At 35.3% G+C, this 18,057-nt stretch overlaps 1 protein-coding gene across 1 annotated transcript in view; it reads right to left on the bottom strand.

Moving 5' to 3' along the window:
- The window catches only part of Xirp2 (xin actin binding repeat containing 2), a 266,584-nt gene that overhangs the window by 23,047 nt on the left and 225,480 nt on the right, over window positions 1-18,057 (bottom strand). The window contains exons 3-4 of the mRNA XM_042694208.1: window positions 12,165-12,313; window positions 7,010-7,144 (exon numbers count right to left, since the gene is read on the bottom strand). Coding sequence (XP_042550142.1) covers window positions 7,010-7,144; window positions 12,165-12,313 — 284 coding nt within the window. The remainder of the gene's footprint in view (window positions 1-7,009; window positions 7,145-12,164; window positions 12,314-18,057) is intronic.

Consider the following 18,057-nt stretch of genomic DNA (forward strand, 5'->3'; position numbering starts at 1 on the left):
TAAATTTCATCAGAACTAGTCAAGCTACCCAGGGAATTCCAATATATAAATCCATGTGGAAGAGGGCTTTGGTACCCAGAGTTTCTACTCTACTGAAACTATGTGACCTAGCCAAACAGGGGAGATGATCTGCTTCTAAATCCTTATACAGTCAGGGAAGACTTGGAAGGTCATGTCTCAGGGATTTTGAAAAGATGCTCAGTTTCAGCCCTGAAAATTGTGGAAACCAGCAGACAGAATTTCCATTGAAAACCTCTATCCCGGAGCTGAGAAGGTGGCTCAGATGTAGAGTGCTTGCCTCGCATGCATGAGGCCCTGGGTTCAATTCCTTAGCACCACATAAACAGAAAACGCTGGAAGTGGGACTGTGGCTCAAGTGGTAGAGTGCTAGCCTTGAGCTGAAGAACTCAGGGACAGCACCCAGGCTTACAGTTGAGGCCCCATGACCGACAAATCACACGCAGAGAAAAACACCCCTCCCCCCCCAAAACAAAACAAAACCCACTATTTCTGCAACTCTCAGGCTCAAGCACAAAGAAGCCTGGAGTCGAGGAGGTAGAGGGGCTTTGTGAGGAATATGAGGTGCAATTTTAGACCAAATAGCTGATTAGTGTTGTGCAACTATAAGGGAGGAAGGAAGAACTAGTGACTTGTCACCGAGAAAATCAACCTTTCATCCTGAGAAATACAAGTTCTCATAAGCTGTTTTTATGTTTTTGCTGTACTTGCTGTAGGCATTTGTAAATGCAGTTCATGTACCTCACAACTTGAAGTAAGGTAATTTTCTTAGATTATCATTCTATAGATTCCATTTGTACAAAGAAATGTGGTATCTAACCATGACCCATAGAACTATAGGAAGGTGGATGTGGGGGGGAAGCAAGGAAGCACAGCTAGAAACTGAGAACTAACCAGAGATGTGAGAACCCCAAGCACATGTGACAGGCAGTCATGAAGCAAGGCATCAAAATGTGGCAAAAGATAGTTATGAATGCAAGGTTTAGAAAAAATTAGATTATGAGATAGATACTTACAATTTCATAATTGGATCAAAGTTTGTATTTTTACTTAAAAAGTAATCAAAAGGAAAACCAAGTTATACTTATTATCAGAGCAAAACTGGTTTTCTGGATGGCATGCTCAAAAACTGGGATGAGGTTTAGTCACTGAGCTCAAAATGAATTTTGCACACAGCATCTCCGGCAGGTCTAGCTCACATGTGTGTTAAGGATGGTAATTGGTAGAGACCACTGTGTTTTATTTAGCAAATTCTTGGCCTTCTGAGTCAGCCTTAAACAGTGAATCTGATTGTGTTCTTTCAATCACCAAAGTCTACTCAACCCTAGGCATGAGAATGAGCTGTGGAAAATAAGCAGACTACAGGACTAGATATGGAAGATAAAAAAGAGAAAGCTGTATCATTAGAGTTTTAATTTTACTAGTATAAGCCTGTTTTGTCTAGTGTTTCTAAGAGCCTTATTTATGTTCTTCTTGAGGAGAGGGCTATGCTGTTTCTATGTTTACTTGAGTTTACATAGAGACACGGCATTGAGACCAGAACTTGTGAAAGGCTGATGTATAACCTCTGGTTATTTAGAGGAAAATGGGAAACTGTCCTAACCGCTATCAGATTAAAAAAAAGTTCACTGGCAAGCAGAGGTCCTTATTCCTTAGAATTTGCATGTAATGGCTTTGTATGTTGGACAAACATTTCCTATGTTTTATGAAGCCACATGTAGAAATATATCTGTCTTCATTGTTCTAAATCTATAAATCATAAGGTATCATGAGGTGGTTTCTTCACTTTACAGATTGCTTTCTTTTGCCTCTATACACCAACTAAAATATGCTGAGAACTAATTGTGCACAATATCCTAGTAGAAGCAGAAAACCCATTATTTCCCCAACTCCTTTTTTACTTTGTTATTCAAGTAATATAGCCTTTTCTCTTTTGCTTGAATAAATTTATACATTTGTTACATTATGTTCTTTTCAGTCCATCTTGTAACAATAGTATGAATAAAGCAATCACCAAAAGCAAATGCTATGCTATTTATTTTCTTTTATTTTCACAAACTGGCTTTCATGATGACATTTGGGGATATGGTATACTTGTAGAGAGCAACTTTATGCAGATTGGTCTTTTCAGCTTTCTGAGAGGTCCAGCTCATCTTCTATTGTACATGAGGTTACACACATGTTCCTCAAAAGGGCACTTGCTATTATCATTGAAAAAATATGCACTCATTAGTGCCATTGACTCCTCTACAACACATGCCCAAAGCATTTGCAAGAAAACTCATCTTAAGCTTATTTTGAATTATTTACCTCACTCCTGAGAAATTATTGAGAAAGGATTTAAAAGAATACTAAGGTGTGAGGCAGTTTCTTTGTCTTTTCACACAGGAAAAAAATACTTGGTGAATCATATCCTAATTATAGAATAATTACAAGTTGGTTATGTCTCCTGTTGGCTTTAATGTAACACTTACTGATGACAATAGCCCATGTTTACTGAACAATTAATATATGTCAGGCATTACATTAAGTGATTTAGAAAAGACCACAACCTGACTGTTACTAGTGCTATCCCTTATTATTTTTGCTCAAGGCTGGCACTCTACAACCTCAGCCACAGCTTTAGTTGTGGCTTTTTGGTAATTAATTGGAGATAAGATTCTCATGGACTTTCCTGCCTGGGCTGGCCATGAACCACAATTCTCTGATCTCAGTTTCCTGAGTACCTTGGATTTGTCATTAGACACTAACTAGTGCCTGGCTCAGGAAATGACTTTTTATTCTGGACATGGCTCTCTTACTTTGTCCCATTTTATTAGAAAGGGTAAGTAGTGTTATGATTTGAATATTCATCCCCTCCAAAAGTTCATTTACAATTTAATTGCCAGCTTAATGGTTTGGGAGGATGGGACATTTTAGGAGTATTTAAGTTATAAGTTTCTCACTCATATAAATGAGGTTTGTTTGTACTTCTTGGGCTTGTTCTGCTCTCTCTCTTTTCCCCCCTTTCTTTCTTTCTCCCTTTCTTTCTGTCTCTCTCTCCTCCCCTACTTTGGTATTCATGTTGTATGCCTAATATAATGTGGCAAAAAGAGACTTTCCAGACATTGATCCTGGAATTCTTTTTTTTTTTTTGACTTTTCTTCTTTTGGTACTTAGGATCGGACCAGGACACTGCACTTGATAGGCAAGCACTTTGCCAGGCAAGCACTTTGCCACTGAGATATATCCTAGACCCCTGGGATTCTTAACCTCTCTAATTGTAAGTTAGTAAATTTCTAATTGTTATAAATTACCCAATCTATGATATTCTTTTATAACAACAGAACCCAGGCTGAGATAAATGGCTTTTTCAGTATTAGAACCCACATAGTTAGGCTCTGGGGTTAAAGGCATATTCATTACTCAAGTCTAATTTATTCTGAATTCTGGAAGTCATTATAACCATTTAAACACAATGCACACAATTAAAAGACAATAAAAGACACACTTGGTCAAAACCTTGTGTATTGACAGAGATCTAGGTCAGGTTAGAGTTGTTAATAGCAATTTAGGACCTTGAAAATTTCTATATTTGGCAGAAGCTAAAGGTAGTTTTAAAGCACATATGGCAAACACTGCTGCCATTTGGATGGACACTTAGGTGATAAAAAAATGTATGTCGTTTGCTAGAAAATAATTACAGGTCACCTTTAAAGAATTTGAAACATACAGATGTCAGATTATGTCTGTCACAAGCTGTCAAAACTGTCTTCCACTGAGCTGAAATTGTTCACAGATAGTTCCTAATCGACCTAATCTTTCAGAGTACACATGTTCATGTTGGGATTTTTGCCATGGGACAAATAGATTGAAAGATGCATCCTGTCACCCAGTGAATCTGAGTTGGTAACAGGGTAAAGATCAAGGATGCTTTTAACTACTGACATTGATTCAATGTAGAAATTTTACCAAAACTAGTGTTCTATGCCCTGGCTTACAGGAATTACTTCAAAATATTGAAGCTCTAACTGTGCTTTCCTTCTTGAACAACTTAAAGAGAAAAAATTGGACTAAAAGTTGAGGTTTCCAGGGCTCAATAGTTAATGCAAAAATAACTCAGTGCTGCATAAAAATGAGGGAAATAAATAAAGAGGAAATTCACATAAAATGATGACAGCCAAACCCTGAATATAAGAGTACAGCTCAAAAAACTGTAGAGTGTTAAGGGATTCAACGTTTCTTCTTGGAGTTAGGCAATATTTGTAAAGTAGATTCTTGGAACATTGCTACTTTGAAAGTATTTAGAACAATCATTGAGTAATACTTATAAAGTGAGTGAATTTTATTATACAAATTATATTTAGAAACTTAGAAAGCTTATAAACATGGAAAGGAAGAGAAAGGAAAGAAATTCTAAAATGTTAGACAGAAATCATAGAACATGTGAAAGGAACTCAGGTTCACATGCATAGCACATTCATTCTAACATCTGCTCCAGTAAAATTTTGAGATATTCATTTGAGGTTGAGAGAATGGCTTATTTAGAATGTTCCTTTGAAATGTGCCATGTCAAGTGAATGGTGAAATAACACCCTTCCTTAAACCATCCCTTGCAGTCTAGCATTGAAGGTTGACTGATTTTCACTGGCATAGAACCACTGAACACTCCATCTTAAAACAAAATACAAAAAAAGACTGACAACATATTTCAAATGAAATATCAACAGGAGATAAACTTGTTTGTAATCCCTGAAAGAGGGCCTGGGATCTGGGAGTCATTCACACACACTGGGAGCAGTAATGTTAGTGAGTCTAGAATAGTAATGTTAAACACTGTTGGCACTAACCAGTAGATAACCTATTCAAGATTTCCTGCTTTATTGAAGAAGCAGAATTAATCATATCACCTCCCTACTTCTCCAGGGACACAGAGTGGCTGTCATGTCTAATTTTCGTAGGGATACTTTACAAGCCTCTAGTGTAACTGCTAACTGTTAAACAGATCACAGAATCATAAAGCAAGACCAGACTAGAACATATAAACATCATCCTGTTTAAAATATCATGAGTAAATGCATGTTTCTATGTTTTCCAGCACCTTCTTTTCTACTTCAGAATCATTTTTCAGGAGGTACAAAGAAATCTAATACATGATAAACAGAAGGGACGTTAAATCTTAGAGATAGCTTGACTGTCAAACTTGTTTATGCCAATTGCTGATCTCCAAACTGTTACCAACTTACCCTGAAATATTTGATTTCCATTACATTAGTAGGGAAAGAGGCAGACTGGATTTATTATATCTCATGAATTGTTTTCTAATTTTGACATTAAATAAATATTGTTGGGAATCCAACACAAATGTTTTCACACTAATATTAATTACTATATGTCAAAAAATAAATATTCTTCAGGCAGATGTGTAGGATGAGCAGCACAAGAGATCTCGAAGACTTTGGAAAACAGGTTCTCATCTGGTATGCAAAATTCTCTGAATTTTAAATAATTGGAGAGTGGGTACAAGCCAGCTTTAACATATCATTGGAGCTTAAATCAAACCCCATTTCCATAAGTTGCATTTTTGCTGAATTAAAAAGTTTCTCTTGGTTAAATCCAGTTTGCATTTTTTCTGTCTTTTGCAGTATTAGTTTTTAGACAATTAGATGCCATATCACAAATTGTTCTCTGCCATACTATCTCTACAATAACTTCATAAGAGAAGTAGGATGCTAGTCAGTTTCCTTCACTCATCTGAAACAACTGAAGATTTTAGGGCTTATAGCTTTGGTCTCTGCTTCCAAATACAGCTACAGAATCTGCCAGATTGAGAATTATAATTATAGTTATAATTTCAAGATAAAGACAGTGGAAAGCTATACTGGGCCCTACTGCATGAAGTCTACACACCCATGCCATGGAAGATAAAGTCTGGTTGCATTCTTAGACCTCTGTGGGAATTGGTCTTTTAAGGTCTTAACATCATGATATTTACTTATTGTTGACCAATTCACTCATACATCTATATACCATGCATTTAGATTCCCATGTTTCAACAACTATATATCAGATTACAGGCATACCCAATCCTAATTTCTTATTTGTATGATATTCCTTAGGTTACATTAGAAAGAAACATTGCCATATGTTTATTAAGCTAGGCACTTTGAACATTTTTTCACATTTCCGACACAACGAGAACAAGAACACAATCATTCACATATGAAATGTTATTTGCTGTATTCCCATCTCCCTTGCCATACCTAGCACTCAGTTGCTTTATCATTTACAATTTAGATGACCCTCTAGATATCCTGTATAAAAACACACCCATTTTTATTTCCCATTACAAAATTTCATACACGAATGATTTCCTTTCTCATGGAAAACATTGGATTATATATAGCTGTTTACAGTGAAATTGTGTTTTCCACATGCCAAACTCAATCTGATGAGCTTTACCACTTACCAACTCACGTTAAAAATCCTTATATTTTATGAAAATATTTGGTGATATGTGATAATGAAGGAATGGAATGGGAAACAAATTCTATGTATGAAAACATTTAAAAAGAAGCTGCACTGTAAGGTTTTGTACAACATCTTAATTCTACTGATCAACTTTTGATGATTTTAAAGAAAATAAAAACTCTCTCTATGATAAACAGCTAAAATGTTTTGTGTTTCATCTATGCAAACAACCAGTAGATAATTTGTCATGACCTAGAAGCAGAGAACCAATACAAATATTTCTCTTAAAGTTCATGTTGATGTGTTGACCAATGTAAGTTACTTAATTTTCTTTTGTGTATGAGACATGAGAAACTGAAGGCTGTTAATGAAGCACCATTCATATAACAAAATGTTCTGAGTCAAGAAACCAAGAAAAGAAATCAAAATGCTCTCAAGATACTTTCCTAAACCAATAACATAATTTTAAATGACTAACAGAACTTCACCACCAAAGAAGGGGAGTCTACCATATATGATTTATCTGACTCACAGATATTACCTGCTCAGATCTGCTCTGATGTTGGTGTTGGTACTGAGAAAATGCATTACAGGATGAGGCCATTTCATCCTCAAAGTGTTTCTTCACTGTGGCCAAACCACCAGGCACTGAGCACATTTCTGCTTCTTCCATCACCTAAGGTAATTCAAGAAATAGGAAATTTCAGCCTTGTATTCATGTTGGATGTGATTCTAGGGCTGTATTTTATAAATGCTGACAATTATAGACTGGTTTTATAGTAAAATATTAAAATATATACAATTTTTCTGTAGACTTCCTGAAAACCTTACTAAAATAGACTTTTTGCTGCACTATTTGTCTTTTCATATATGATCAGAAGAATCCTCAAATGGTTGAGTTAATACTCCTTATTTCAGATAAATGTTGATTTCCAGAGATTAGATCAAGTAAACTATATCCCCTTAATAAAATATGAGTGGACTTGTGGATACTAGAATAATGGATTCAATTTTAACTCAATATAAAGTTGTCATCAATACCAGCATTTGTGTAAGTAACTTATTATTAAGAAAAATATATTAAAATAATTTTAGTTACTTCCAAATTTATTTTTATTATTAAATATTAACAAAATATAAAGACTCTGAATATTTCCTGTGCTGAGATATTAATTTTGGTAACAGTAACAGTTGCTATAGTCCCAGTACTGGATGACATCCATATTTATATGTATTATATATGTGTGCATATGCATATGTATATGTCTATGTAGTATGTTGATTAATGTTTCTCACTATTCTGTGAGATATGAGCACTATTATCCATAATTTAAACTAAAAAAGAACAACTGGTGTTTACAAACACAGCTTGTTAAGTTCTTACAGTTAAAATAAGAATGTGGAAATTGAAATTTGAAATATGCTTCTCTTAATCACAGGCTTCAAAGAATAGACAGAGAAACAGCAGCTACCTGACTATAGAACTGGCAAGTCCCAGACTATAGATGTGTTTACTAACAAGCTATAAATTGGTAGCTTTAGCTATGAGTTCTAATCCATCCTAGGAGTTTTATGATTGAAAAAATAGTTTTCATTACACAGAATTGGAAGCACCAAGAAATGCTGTGGGATCTCATGTCTCCTTCAAAAGTAAAGTTGCTCAGGGCTTTGGTACTTATGAGTTAACATACTCCAGAGCCCAAAAGGCATTCAAGCCTGTTGAGTTGTAAACAAACTCAAGCAAAAGTCTCCATGTCAGGAGCTTCCAGTTCGCTTGCAGCCAGAGGAGATTCAACACCACTTCAAACCAGAGCAGGACTCTTGAGGTTTAGTCCAGTCCTGACATAACCCAGGGAGCCATGAGACCTTGAAAATAACTGGAGCTGAGCTCCCTATACCACGGACTGTTGACTTTTAAGATGCTGGAATCTTCACTCAAAAAATTTATTTTTCAAGAAGGTAACTAGCAATACATCTACTTAGGGTTTGTTTGAGTTTCCTGTACTCAAGAGTATTGTACCCTGAAATCATATTCAGGATTATGTGAATTACTAGCACATACTTTAGAGTTTGCATTGCCAAGGAAATAACTTTGCTCACTTCTGTTGACTACCAGGTATTTCAAAATATGTACATTGATCTATGGGAAGAAAAGCTACTTCTACACAACAGGTACAAATCTTCTCAAATTCTGTAAGAAATGTTCAGTGTAAGCGCTGATCAATTAGTTTCATTTGATACATGAAAAGAGCACAAGAAGATATGGAATGCCCTTGGAAATTTAGACTAAGTAAAGGAACAGAAAGGTATAACTAATTGTTACAAATAAATTGTTACAAATAAACAATCCCTGTGCCGGGGTATTGCCAATAGGAAAAGAAGTTGATGGGGAAAATAAAGGTGAAGTTTTTGTACATGCGTAAAAATGGAACAATGAAGCCTGGTGAGAAAGTATGAAGTAAACAGAAAAGAAATATAAATTAAGGCCACAATTTTTCTTTCTCTCTGTCTAGCATTTGTGTTACATAAATGACCTCCCATAATAGAATATGTGAAAATCGTATGCAAGTAATAAATTATAAAAGTTAAAGTAATGATTAAGAATCCTGTTGTTTCAAACAACTATAAACAACGTACAAATCATATAAAATTAATCTAGAAGACTTCAGTGATTATAACAATGATGGCATATTCTTCTCAGTAAGTCTGTTTTAATAAATATACCAATGCCCACACTAAACAGGTTGCACTTTGTCCACAAAACATATTAAAACCCAGATATTTCCATTATTTTTCTTTAGCATTGTGCTTCAGAATCAAACCACATTACATATTCAAAGTGCAAACAGTTGATTGGTTTCATTGCAATATTAATCTCACCCTTATTCTCTCTGGATGACTGAGTCATGCTGCAAGAACTCATCAACCCAGGTGGGGCAAAACTTGTGAGATGTGAGAAGTGGCGGTGCTAGGACTTCGTACAACTCACCTTGTGAAGGAAGGGCTGCGCATGTAGATGGCAATGGACCACACTGTTATTAATGACTGCTCATGAAGAGCGCTTCATTCTGAACCTTTGCAGATTTACTGCCTGCCTGCCTGCCTTCCGGCCTTCCTTGCTTCCTTGCTTGCTTCCTCCCTCCCTCTCTTCCCTCCTTCCTCCCTCCCTCACTCCCTCCCTTCCTCCCTCCTTTCCTTCCTTCCTTCCTTCCTTCCTTCCTGCCTTCCTTCCTTCCTTCCTCCCTCCCTCCCTCCCTTCCTTCCTTCCTTCCTTCCTTCCTGCCTTCCTTCCTGCCTTCCTTCCTTCCTTCCTTCCTTCCTCCCTTCCTTCCTTCCTCCTTCCCTCCCTCCCTCCCTTTCTTCCTTTCGTTCTCTCTTTCCTTCTCTCCCTCTTTCTCTCTTTCCATCTTTCTCTCCTTTCTTTCGTTTTTTTCTTTCTTTCTTCTTTCTTTCTTTCTTTCTTTCTTTCTTTCTTTCTTTCTTTCTTTCTTTCTTTCTTTCTTTCTTTCTTTCTTTCTCTCTCTTTCTTTCTCTCTTTCTTTCCTTTCTTTCTCTCTCTCTCTTTCTCTTTATCTCTCTTTCTTTTTCTTTCTCTCCCTTTCCTTCCTTCCTTCCTTCCTTCCTTTCTTCCTTCCTTTCTTCCTTCCTTCCTTCCTTCCTTCCTTCCTTCCTTCCTTCCTTCCTTCCTTCCTTCCTTCTTTCCTTTCTTTCTTTCTTTCTTTCTTTCTTTCTTTCTTTCTTTCTTTCTTTCTTTCTTTCTTTCTTTCTTTCTTTCTTTCTTTCTTTCTTTCTTTCTTTCTTTCTTTCTTTCTTTTCTTTCTTTCTTCCTTTCGCCAGTCCTGGTGCTTGATCTCAGGTCCTAGGCACTGTCCCTAAATCTCTTTTGCTCAAGGCTAGCACTCTACCACTTGAGCCACAGTGCCACTTGTGCCTTTTTCTGTTCATGTGGTACTGAGGAACCAAGAACTTCATGCATGTTAGACAAGCACTCTATCATGAAGCCTCATTCCCACCCCCTATTTTGTATTTCTTATTCTTTGGCTTTGAAATTAATTAATGGGTATTTCAGTTACAATAATAATAACAATAACAAGAACGAGAACAAGAAGTTGTTGTTGTTAATAAAATATCTATCACCTAACCTAAACTTAGGCATATTATGTAGTCATAATGCTTACAAAAATTATTTCCAAGGGGAAAGTGTTTTTTTGGTCAGAGAGGAGGGAGTTGAATCCAATTCAAATATTATTGGAGTAAAGACAGTATCAATTTATACCATTTGAAAATATTTTTTTACTCAATTTTTAGGCCGAAAATTCAAGAATATGAAATTCCTTAAGTGTTGACTGTTTTCATATTAATATTCCAGTAACTGTTCTGTACAATAGTATTCTTTAATTCATTTATGTACCTCATTTAAACACTCTATCCCCTTAGAAATAAAGATGCACTAAACTCCTAATTTGGACTTCTGAATCCAAACCTTTTTATACAACTAAAGATAAGAAATTGAAAGTAAAATAAAAAACATAAAAAATTCTCTGCTACACATTTGTAATGAAGTGTTATCCAACTATGCAAAAGGATTTAGGTTTCCTAATTAAAATGCTATTTGTTAAATAACCCGTTTCTAGGTATTTCAAAAAGCAGCTGCTTCCCCAAGAATCATTTCTACAATTTAGAACAAATTTATAATACAATTCCTGAATGATCCAGCAGGGGGTGTTCTCTAAGAGGAGTTGTGGGAGGTATTGTAGTGCTACTATTTGTTTTGGAAGTGATCTGTTTTCTTCTGTCTCTCTGGTGCATTCATTCCAAATTTATGCTGTGTCCAAAATATATTTTAATGACTATGTAAAAATGTAAATGTCATCTAGAGTTGCAATGAGTTGTTAATGAGTTTGGCAGTCAGTCTTGTCTCTAAATAATTTGTAAAGCAGAATGTACAGTAGCTATTTTGAAATACTACCCTTTAGGATCCTCTCCTGTCACTGTCTCAGGCTCCTGCCCTACAACACGTAATCACACACCCAGAGGGGGGGGAATATGGCTAACTTGGAGATTATAATTATAAAAGAGCATTCCATTGAACATGACTTTATTATGGGTTGGCTCTTAAAAAAATTGGTGGTCTTACTGAATCATGCAGTTTCCTACAATCATAATTGGTTTAGCAGAGTGCCTACATTGCTAATCTCTCTCATTTCTATGTTGATTAAGCCTCTCCTAATGGATTTAAAGCAGAGAAAAGCAAAAGAAATTGTACTGTCAGAGAATTTAAATGAACCATATAGGAGACCAAGGAGGGCAGCCTGAAAAGCTATATTATTAACATTATTTCCCAACCTTTCTGAGGAGAACCACCAAAGGTTAAGTGATAATGAGGACAATCATAACACATTTATTCAGTGACTCCTGGCTTACACATATATCTCCTTGATAATATCTAATGTAGTAAATGATCATTCCCATTTTTGGTTAAGAAAACCTAATGCTTAGAGAGTGTTAAGATTAGGTCAAGTTCATGCAGCCTATAAGGAGTGCAACTGAAGCTTAAATTCAAGTGGTCTGAATTTAATTCCGACTAGTTTTTCACCTCGAAAACTGCTTACTAGCTATCTTGTCTTAAAAAGTATGGAGGGTTTTCACAGACATCAAGCAGATTTCTAAATCTACAACCTTCAAGGGAAGCTTACATTTGCTGAGAAGCTGTGGCAGTCACTCCTGGAAACAGCTGCCTGGTACCTTGCCATCCTCTCTTTCAAGGAGACAACCTCTTGGAGATCCGACACGCCCTTGTTCCCTGCAGCAGTGACTTCTGTGGGCTTTGTAGGGTCAACAGTCACTGAAAACAAATGAAACATGCTCAGATATGGGGCAAGCTTGAAAAGAAAGTCACATCACCTTATAAGCTGTAAGGTTATTTAAAATATTTTCTCTCTTAGCTAGACATTGGTGGCTCATGCTTGTAATCCTCACTCCCTAGCAGGCTGAAGTCTGAAATAAGGAAGTTTGAAGCCAAACTGGGCAGCAAAATTTCAAGGGACTCCAGCCCTAATGAACCAGTAAAAAGCCAGAATGGAGGCCTGGGTTAAGTGGTATAACACCAAGTGTGAGCAAGAAAGCCAAATGAGAAGTAGTATTAGGAAAGAATATGTGTGTATGTGTTTTCTGAAAACAAATTACAATAATTCTCAATGTTTTTGATGTTTCATGATCAAATTCTTTAAGCTTTCAAGCAAAGGTAAACCTACCCTTATTAAAACAACATAAAATGATTATATCTCGCTCTTGTGTTACTTCAGCAATTATCATGATGAGAAATAGTTATTAATAGATACATAATCTTAACAAACCACATTCCTCAAGCACCATGTGTGGCATGTATTGTAAATGTTGTGAAAGCATTATGTCATTCACTTGTCCAACTACCTTAAGGTAGGTGTTATTACTTCCTAAAATTTATATATGAGAAAACTAGCTCATCGCAGCTCAAATCTTGCCCATGATCACACCAATTCTTAAGTACCAGGACTGAATTAGACAACAGTTGGATAACATCTTTAGCACGTCTAAAACTTGTTCTTTGCTTCTCTTTACAGCTTTCAAGGAGAAAACCTAGCAGAAAAGATGTAAGTAGGATGAGGTTATAGACTGTCTTTCTTCTAGTTTTAGAAGCATGTGTTATATGAGAGAAATAATAGTATCACTAGTCACTTTTTGTCCAACAGTCATTTCGGATAGTCTGGTATTTTCCTATTAAACCTGACAAAAATGCAGGGTAGCAGAATTACAGACCTAGAAACAGAGCACAAGACTGATTGTATGATCTCAGTATGAAAGTTATTACAAGCAAAAAAAATCTTAGAATGGTCTAATGTAACCCAGTTCTACAGATACATTTCAGGCATAAGAGTTTTCTTCAAAATTTCCTTGTATTCAATGACCATGAGTATCTTCATGGCTACCTGGATTACCTTAGCTATTTAGCTTAAGCCAGAGATGGCTTCAGAGCTACATTTTCTATTTAAACTAACAATTTTGCAATGTTATATTTCTGCTTCATGGGTTGCTATTTAAGTGATTTTAATTTCAAAGTAAAGGGCTCTTTCTGTGACCAATCAGTTAATTCTGCATGCATATGGGCATGCGTGTGTGAATGTATGTGTGCGTGTAGAGTAGGGAGAGTGTGTATATCTATTCACACTTCAATCACACCTCTTACCTACCTCTCACTCTTAGAGCTGGTGGCTTCAGGAAATGAAATATTTTAGCTGCTTTGTGTACTTTACTATTTTGTGTTGGTTTGACATACTCATTGTGGCCCAAGGTCCAAGCAACATTAAGTAATAGACTGCCATGCCATTCCTTCCTTTCTCCTTTCCTTCTTGGCTTTTAGTAGCCATATTGAACTACCTTATTGAATTGTTTTCTTTCTTAATTAGTGTCTTCAAGGTTTATTTAAACACTGGCATTTCAGGGCGCTGTCTGTGGCTTAGAAAATAAGATTAATTTTCATTTTGTTTCCCTCTCTTGAGTATTCCACAGAGACTTCCTAAAAGTAAACATTTTCATGCTTTATTTAAAATACCAAAAATATTTGACATATGACAAAATATGAAAATTTCAAGGGTAAATTGTAGTATATAAACACAGTGATTGTAAGTCATTCATATGTTTATGACAAATGATAGCTATCTTTGAAATTCACATCATGTCAAAAACAAACTTTACAACTTTGGTGGGGGGGCAGGGAGGTTTGGGTGGGGGGGCAGGGGGAGGATGGGAAGGGATAGGAAGGGGAAACAAAGGAGGAGGCTACAATGCTTGATAAGAAATTTACTTATTATCTTGCCCATGTAATTGTAACCCCTCTGTACAGTATTTTCACTATAAAAAAAAGAAGAAATTCACATCTTGTCCCAAACCTCATATCTTTAGCAAAGTCCATTCTGCCAATTATTTTGATGAAAAGATTCTTCCAAATCACTAAAAATCTTTCAAATGCTTAAGGAAAAAAATATTTATTTTTCTTGTGAATTTTCTATCTGCCCAAATGAATTCAATTTTTGTTCAACTATACTGTTCTTACTTTGTTGCAAATATACTACCAAGGTTTTACCAGAAATAAACTACCCAAGTCTTCCCATTAAAATATAAATTTCAGAAGTGGAAAGTTGGCTCAAATGGTACAGCACCAGCCTTGAGCAAAATCAAATGGGAATGCAAGGTGCTGAATTGAAACCCTTTTCTTAGATGTGCATGCATGTGTACATGCACAAGCACACATACACACATACACATTTTTATTTACTTGTTTCCTACTCATAAATGTTTTATTACTCTATCATCTTAATAGAAAGAAACCCAGGCTGTTTACTTTTGCTAAAATTGCCAAGTAGTATTTATTTATTAATATCTCATTCTTCTCATATATCAACTAACTGGAAGTGCCCAGGAATATTAGAGGATCCAGTGACCTCTGTGTTAAGAGATTTGGATTCCATTTGCTACTTGTCTTTTAAGCTTATTGTTAAGAAGGAATTCAATTTCGGTGTGTGTGTGTGTGTGTGTGTGTGTGTGTGTGTGTCCATTTTTTAATCTCAGGGCCTTGTATTATCTTCAGACTTTGATTCTCTTGTTTCGTTCAAATAGTACAGCCAACATACCCGGCCTCAAGAAAATACTATATTTTAAAATTATTTTTTGCTCTTTTTCCCATCAGTAACTACATATTCAGCCATGGGTAGGGCAGAAAAGTCATGGAGCTGATAGGCTGTATCCTTATTGTTTACTAATCTAGGTTAATCAATGTCTGTCAGTGTCTCCATTGAGATGAAGGTGATGGTTTTGGCTTGATGTGCCTCTAATATTGCTTGGATAATGTGTGATTTAAATTTAGTGTGGACAAGACAGCCCTCTCCTCAGTGCTCCATGGGAAGAGTTGAGGAACATGAGGTACCCAAGCTTATCATACCCTACATATAAATCCTACTAAGAATAAGTTTGTAGAATGGAATAAAATGAGATGATCATTTTTGTGAAGAAGAAAGGAGGCAAAAGAATGAACAATGATTCTGGTTCTTATACAATACTCATGAGAAAATAAGGAAGAATAAGAATGGATCACTATTTCAATAAATAGGAAATAACCAAACTGTGAAAAAGAGAAAAAAGGAAAGTTTTCACATAAAATCTTCAGATACTATTCCTTACAATATCAACATTATTTTGTTTGATGGTTTTAGACTCTGGAGTTTATAGATACTTCACTGTACTGATAAGTAGACAAAAATGTAAAGTAGTGCTGATACCCTCCTTTATCTCTTGTGTTCAAGGCATCACTGTGCTTATAATCCATCACATATTAAATAAGGATGACTCTAATTCATTTGTTCATAGGAACATAGTTGCAAATTCATTAGAAGAACAATTCTTTATGTAATAAGGTACATTCAACAAAATAGAAACAACATATGGAACGAAATAATATATTAAAAGATAAAATTTGTGATCTTGACAATTATTAGCTATCAAAGATAGAAATGTTTTTCATAAGAGTCCCGATATTCTCAGGAAAAAGATTTATATTGTACTATAAAATGTTACATGTATATCTAACTTATGCCTTTTATTGTACTCTTAACTCACAAGACACTATATGACTACAGTTCCATTCTTTCAAGCCCCAAACCTGTGCTTTTCTTCTCTAATTTTAAAGACAAACTAAGTAAAATAAGTAAAATCTTCCCAGCTTACAGAAGTTCATTATCACTTTCTGACTTTTACTTGCTGTACAGAATTCATAGTTTAGAAAGAACAGTGATGCAGTACTTGGTAGCACAATTTTCTTCCTTTTTCTCCAACTACTCAGATTCTATGATCAGTCACAGAAGATATTGTGTAGAAAATCCTGTTTCCTTGGAGGTGCTTCAACAATACGTATTAGAGGAGGAATAGTCAATGTTACTAACACTCCCCAGATTTAACTCATATTTTTAAACTTTCTATTACCAAATAGAAAGTCCTTAGGAGTATACGCAGATTCATAATAAGAGCCATTTCAAAAGGGTCATTGAAAGATGCAGGTGTGGCTCAAGTGGTAGCACACTTGCCAAAGAAGACTCTGAATTCAAACTCTAGGACCACCAAAAATATTTTTAAAAGTGTTGTTGATCCATTTTATTCACGAACCATCTCTGCCTAGATTTTCAGGAAATTTGAATTCAGAATATGTTTATGTGATAATAAGAAGAAAAGCATCCATCCTTGTATTCCATCATAACAACTGATTAAACACTCAAAATGTTATAAACATGATCCTAAGATCACCACAGAGTAATGACTTGGAAATAACAAACCAATATCTTGCTATACAAATCTAGAGTCAATTTGTTGCCTATGTAAGAAGTATATTCATTCATAATATACTCAATGTGGAAGGGTTTACACAGTAAATTACTTTGTCACTAATTCATTTCTAGTATTATTGTTATTATTATTTTATTTGAGTAGTTGTATAGAGCAGTTTCAATTCAACAAATTAGATTATGAGTACAATGCATCTTGAACGAGGTGACCCTTTCCATGATACTGGCTCATCTAAAGCAAGATTCCATTTCAATGCATCTCAAGGAAGATTGGGAAATGGTTTGGAAGAAAACACTCAGAATTATTCACCTCACAACATATTGCAGAAAGAGTACCAGTTGTATTAAAGAGTTAATTTTTTTAAGTGAAGAAAATCTCTAGAAAAATTTGAATAGTTTACAAAATAACTTCAATTGGATTTTACAAACATGGAAAATCAAAGTAATATACTTTAAACAAAGTTTTCAGGAGAAAAAGAAAACTAAAAATGTACAATTATTTTTAAATGGGCTTAAATGCTAGATTTCAATCAAGAACATTTCCAGGTCAGAAAATAGAGAACATTCTTGAAATATGTCTAAGGAACTTGAAAGATTGATTAACGAGTAAAAATTAATACCAGATGTATAAAGTACTTCCTGTGTGTCAGGCATTAATCCATTTTATATGCTCTCAATCACACTATGTGACAGAGACTATTTTTACTTTGTATCTCTGCTTTACAGATAAGAAAATAGAGGTGCAGAAAGTTGTGAAACTATTCAGATGGCTGGTGGCCTTAAGAGCTGGGAAGGGGAACCAGACAATTTGCTTCCAGGTTTATGGCTTAGCTACAATTCTATGTCACCTTTTAACCCAAGTGTCTTGTTCCAAAACTCCACCAGACACTTTCCCAAGTTAACCCATGAAGAAAAATTCAACCAGTAAAGGATGACACTTGCTATGGTGAACTGACTCGTACTTATACACAATAAAAATGCTTTTAAAATTAACACGTTGTTGGAGGGCGGGGGGAGGATGAGAAGGGATGGGAAGGTGAAACAAAGGAGGAGGCTACAATGCTTGATAAGAACTTTACTCATTATCTTGTCCTTGTTATTGTAACTCCTCTGTACAGTATTTTCACAATAAAAATAAATACATTAATTAACACGTTGCTGATTAGTGTAAATTAAGGTAAAATCTGGCTTAAAAGAAATTCCTATGAATCAATCACAA

Source organism: Dipodomys spectabilis, unplaced genomic scaffold (assembly GCF_019054845.1).
Source record: "Dipodomys spectabilis isolate Male_0828 unplaced genomic scaffold, ASM1905484v1 ptg000174l, whole genome shotgun sequence".
Lineage (NCBI taxonomy): Eukaryota > Metazoa > Chordata > Mammalia > Rodentia > Heteromyidae > Dipodomys > Dipodomys spectabilis.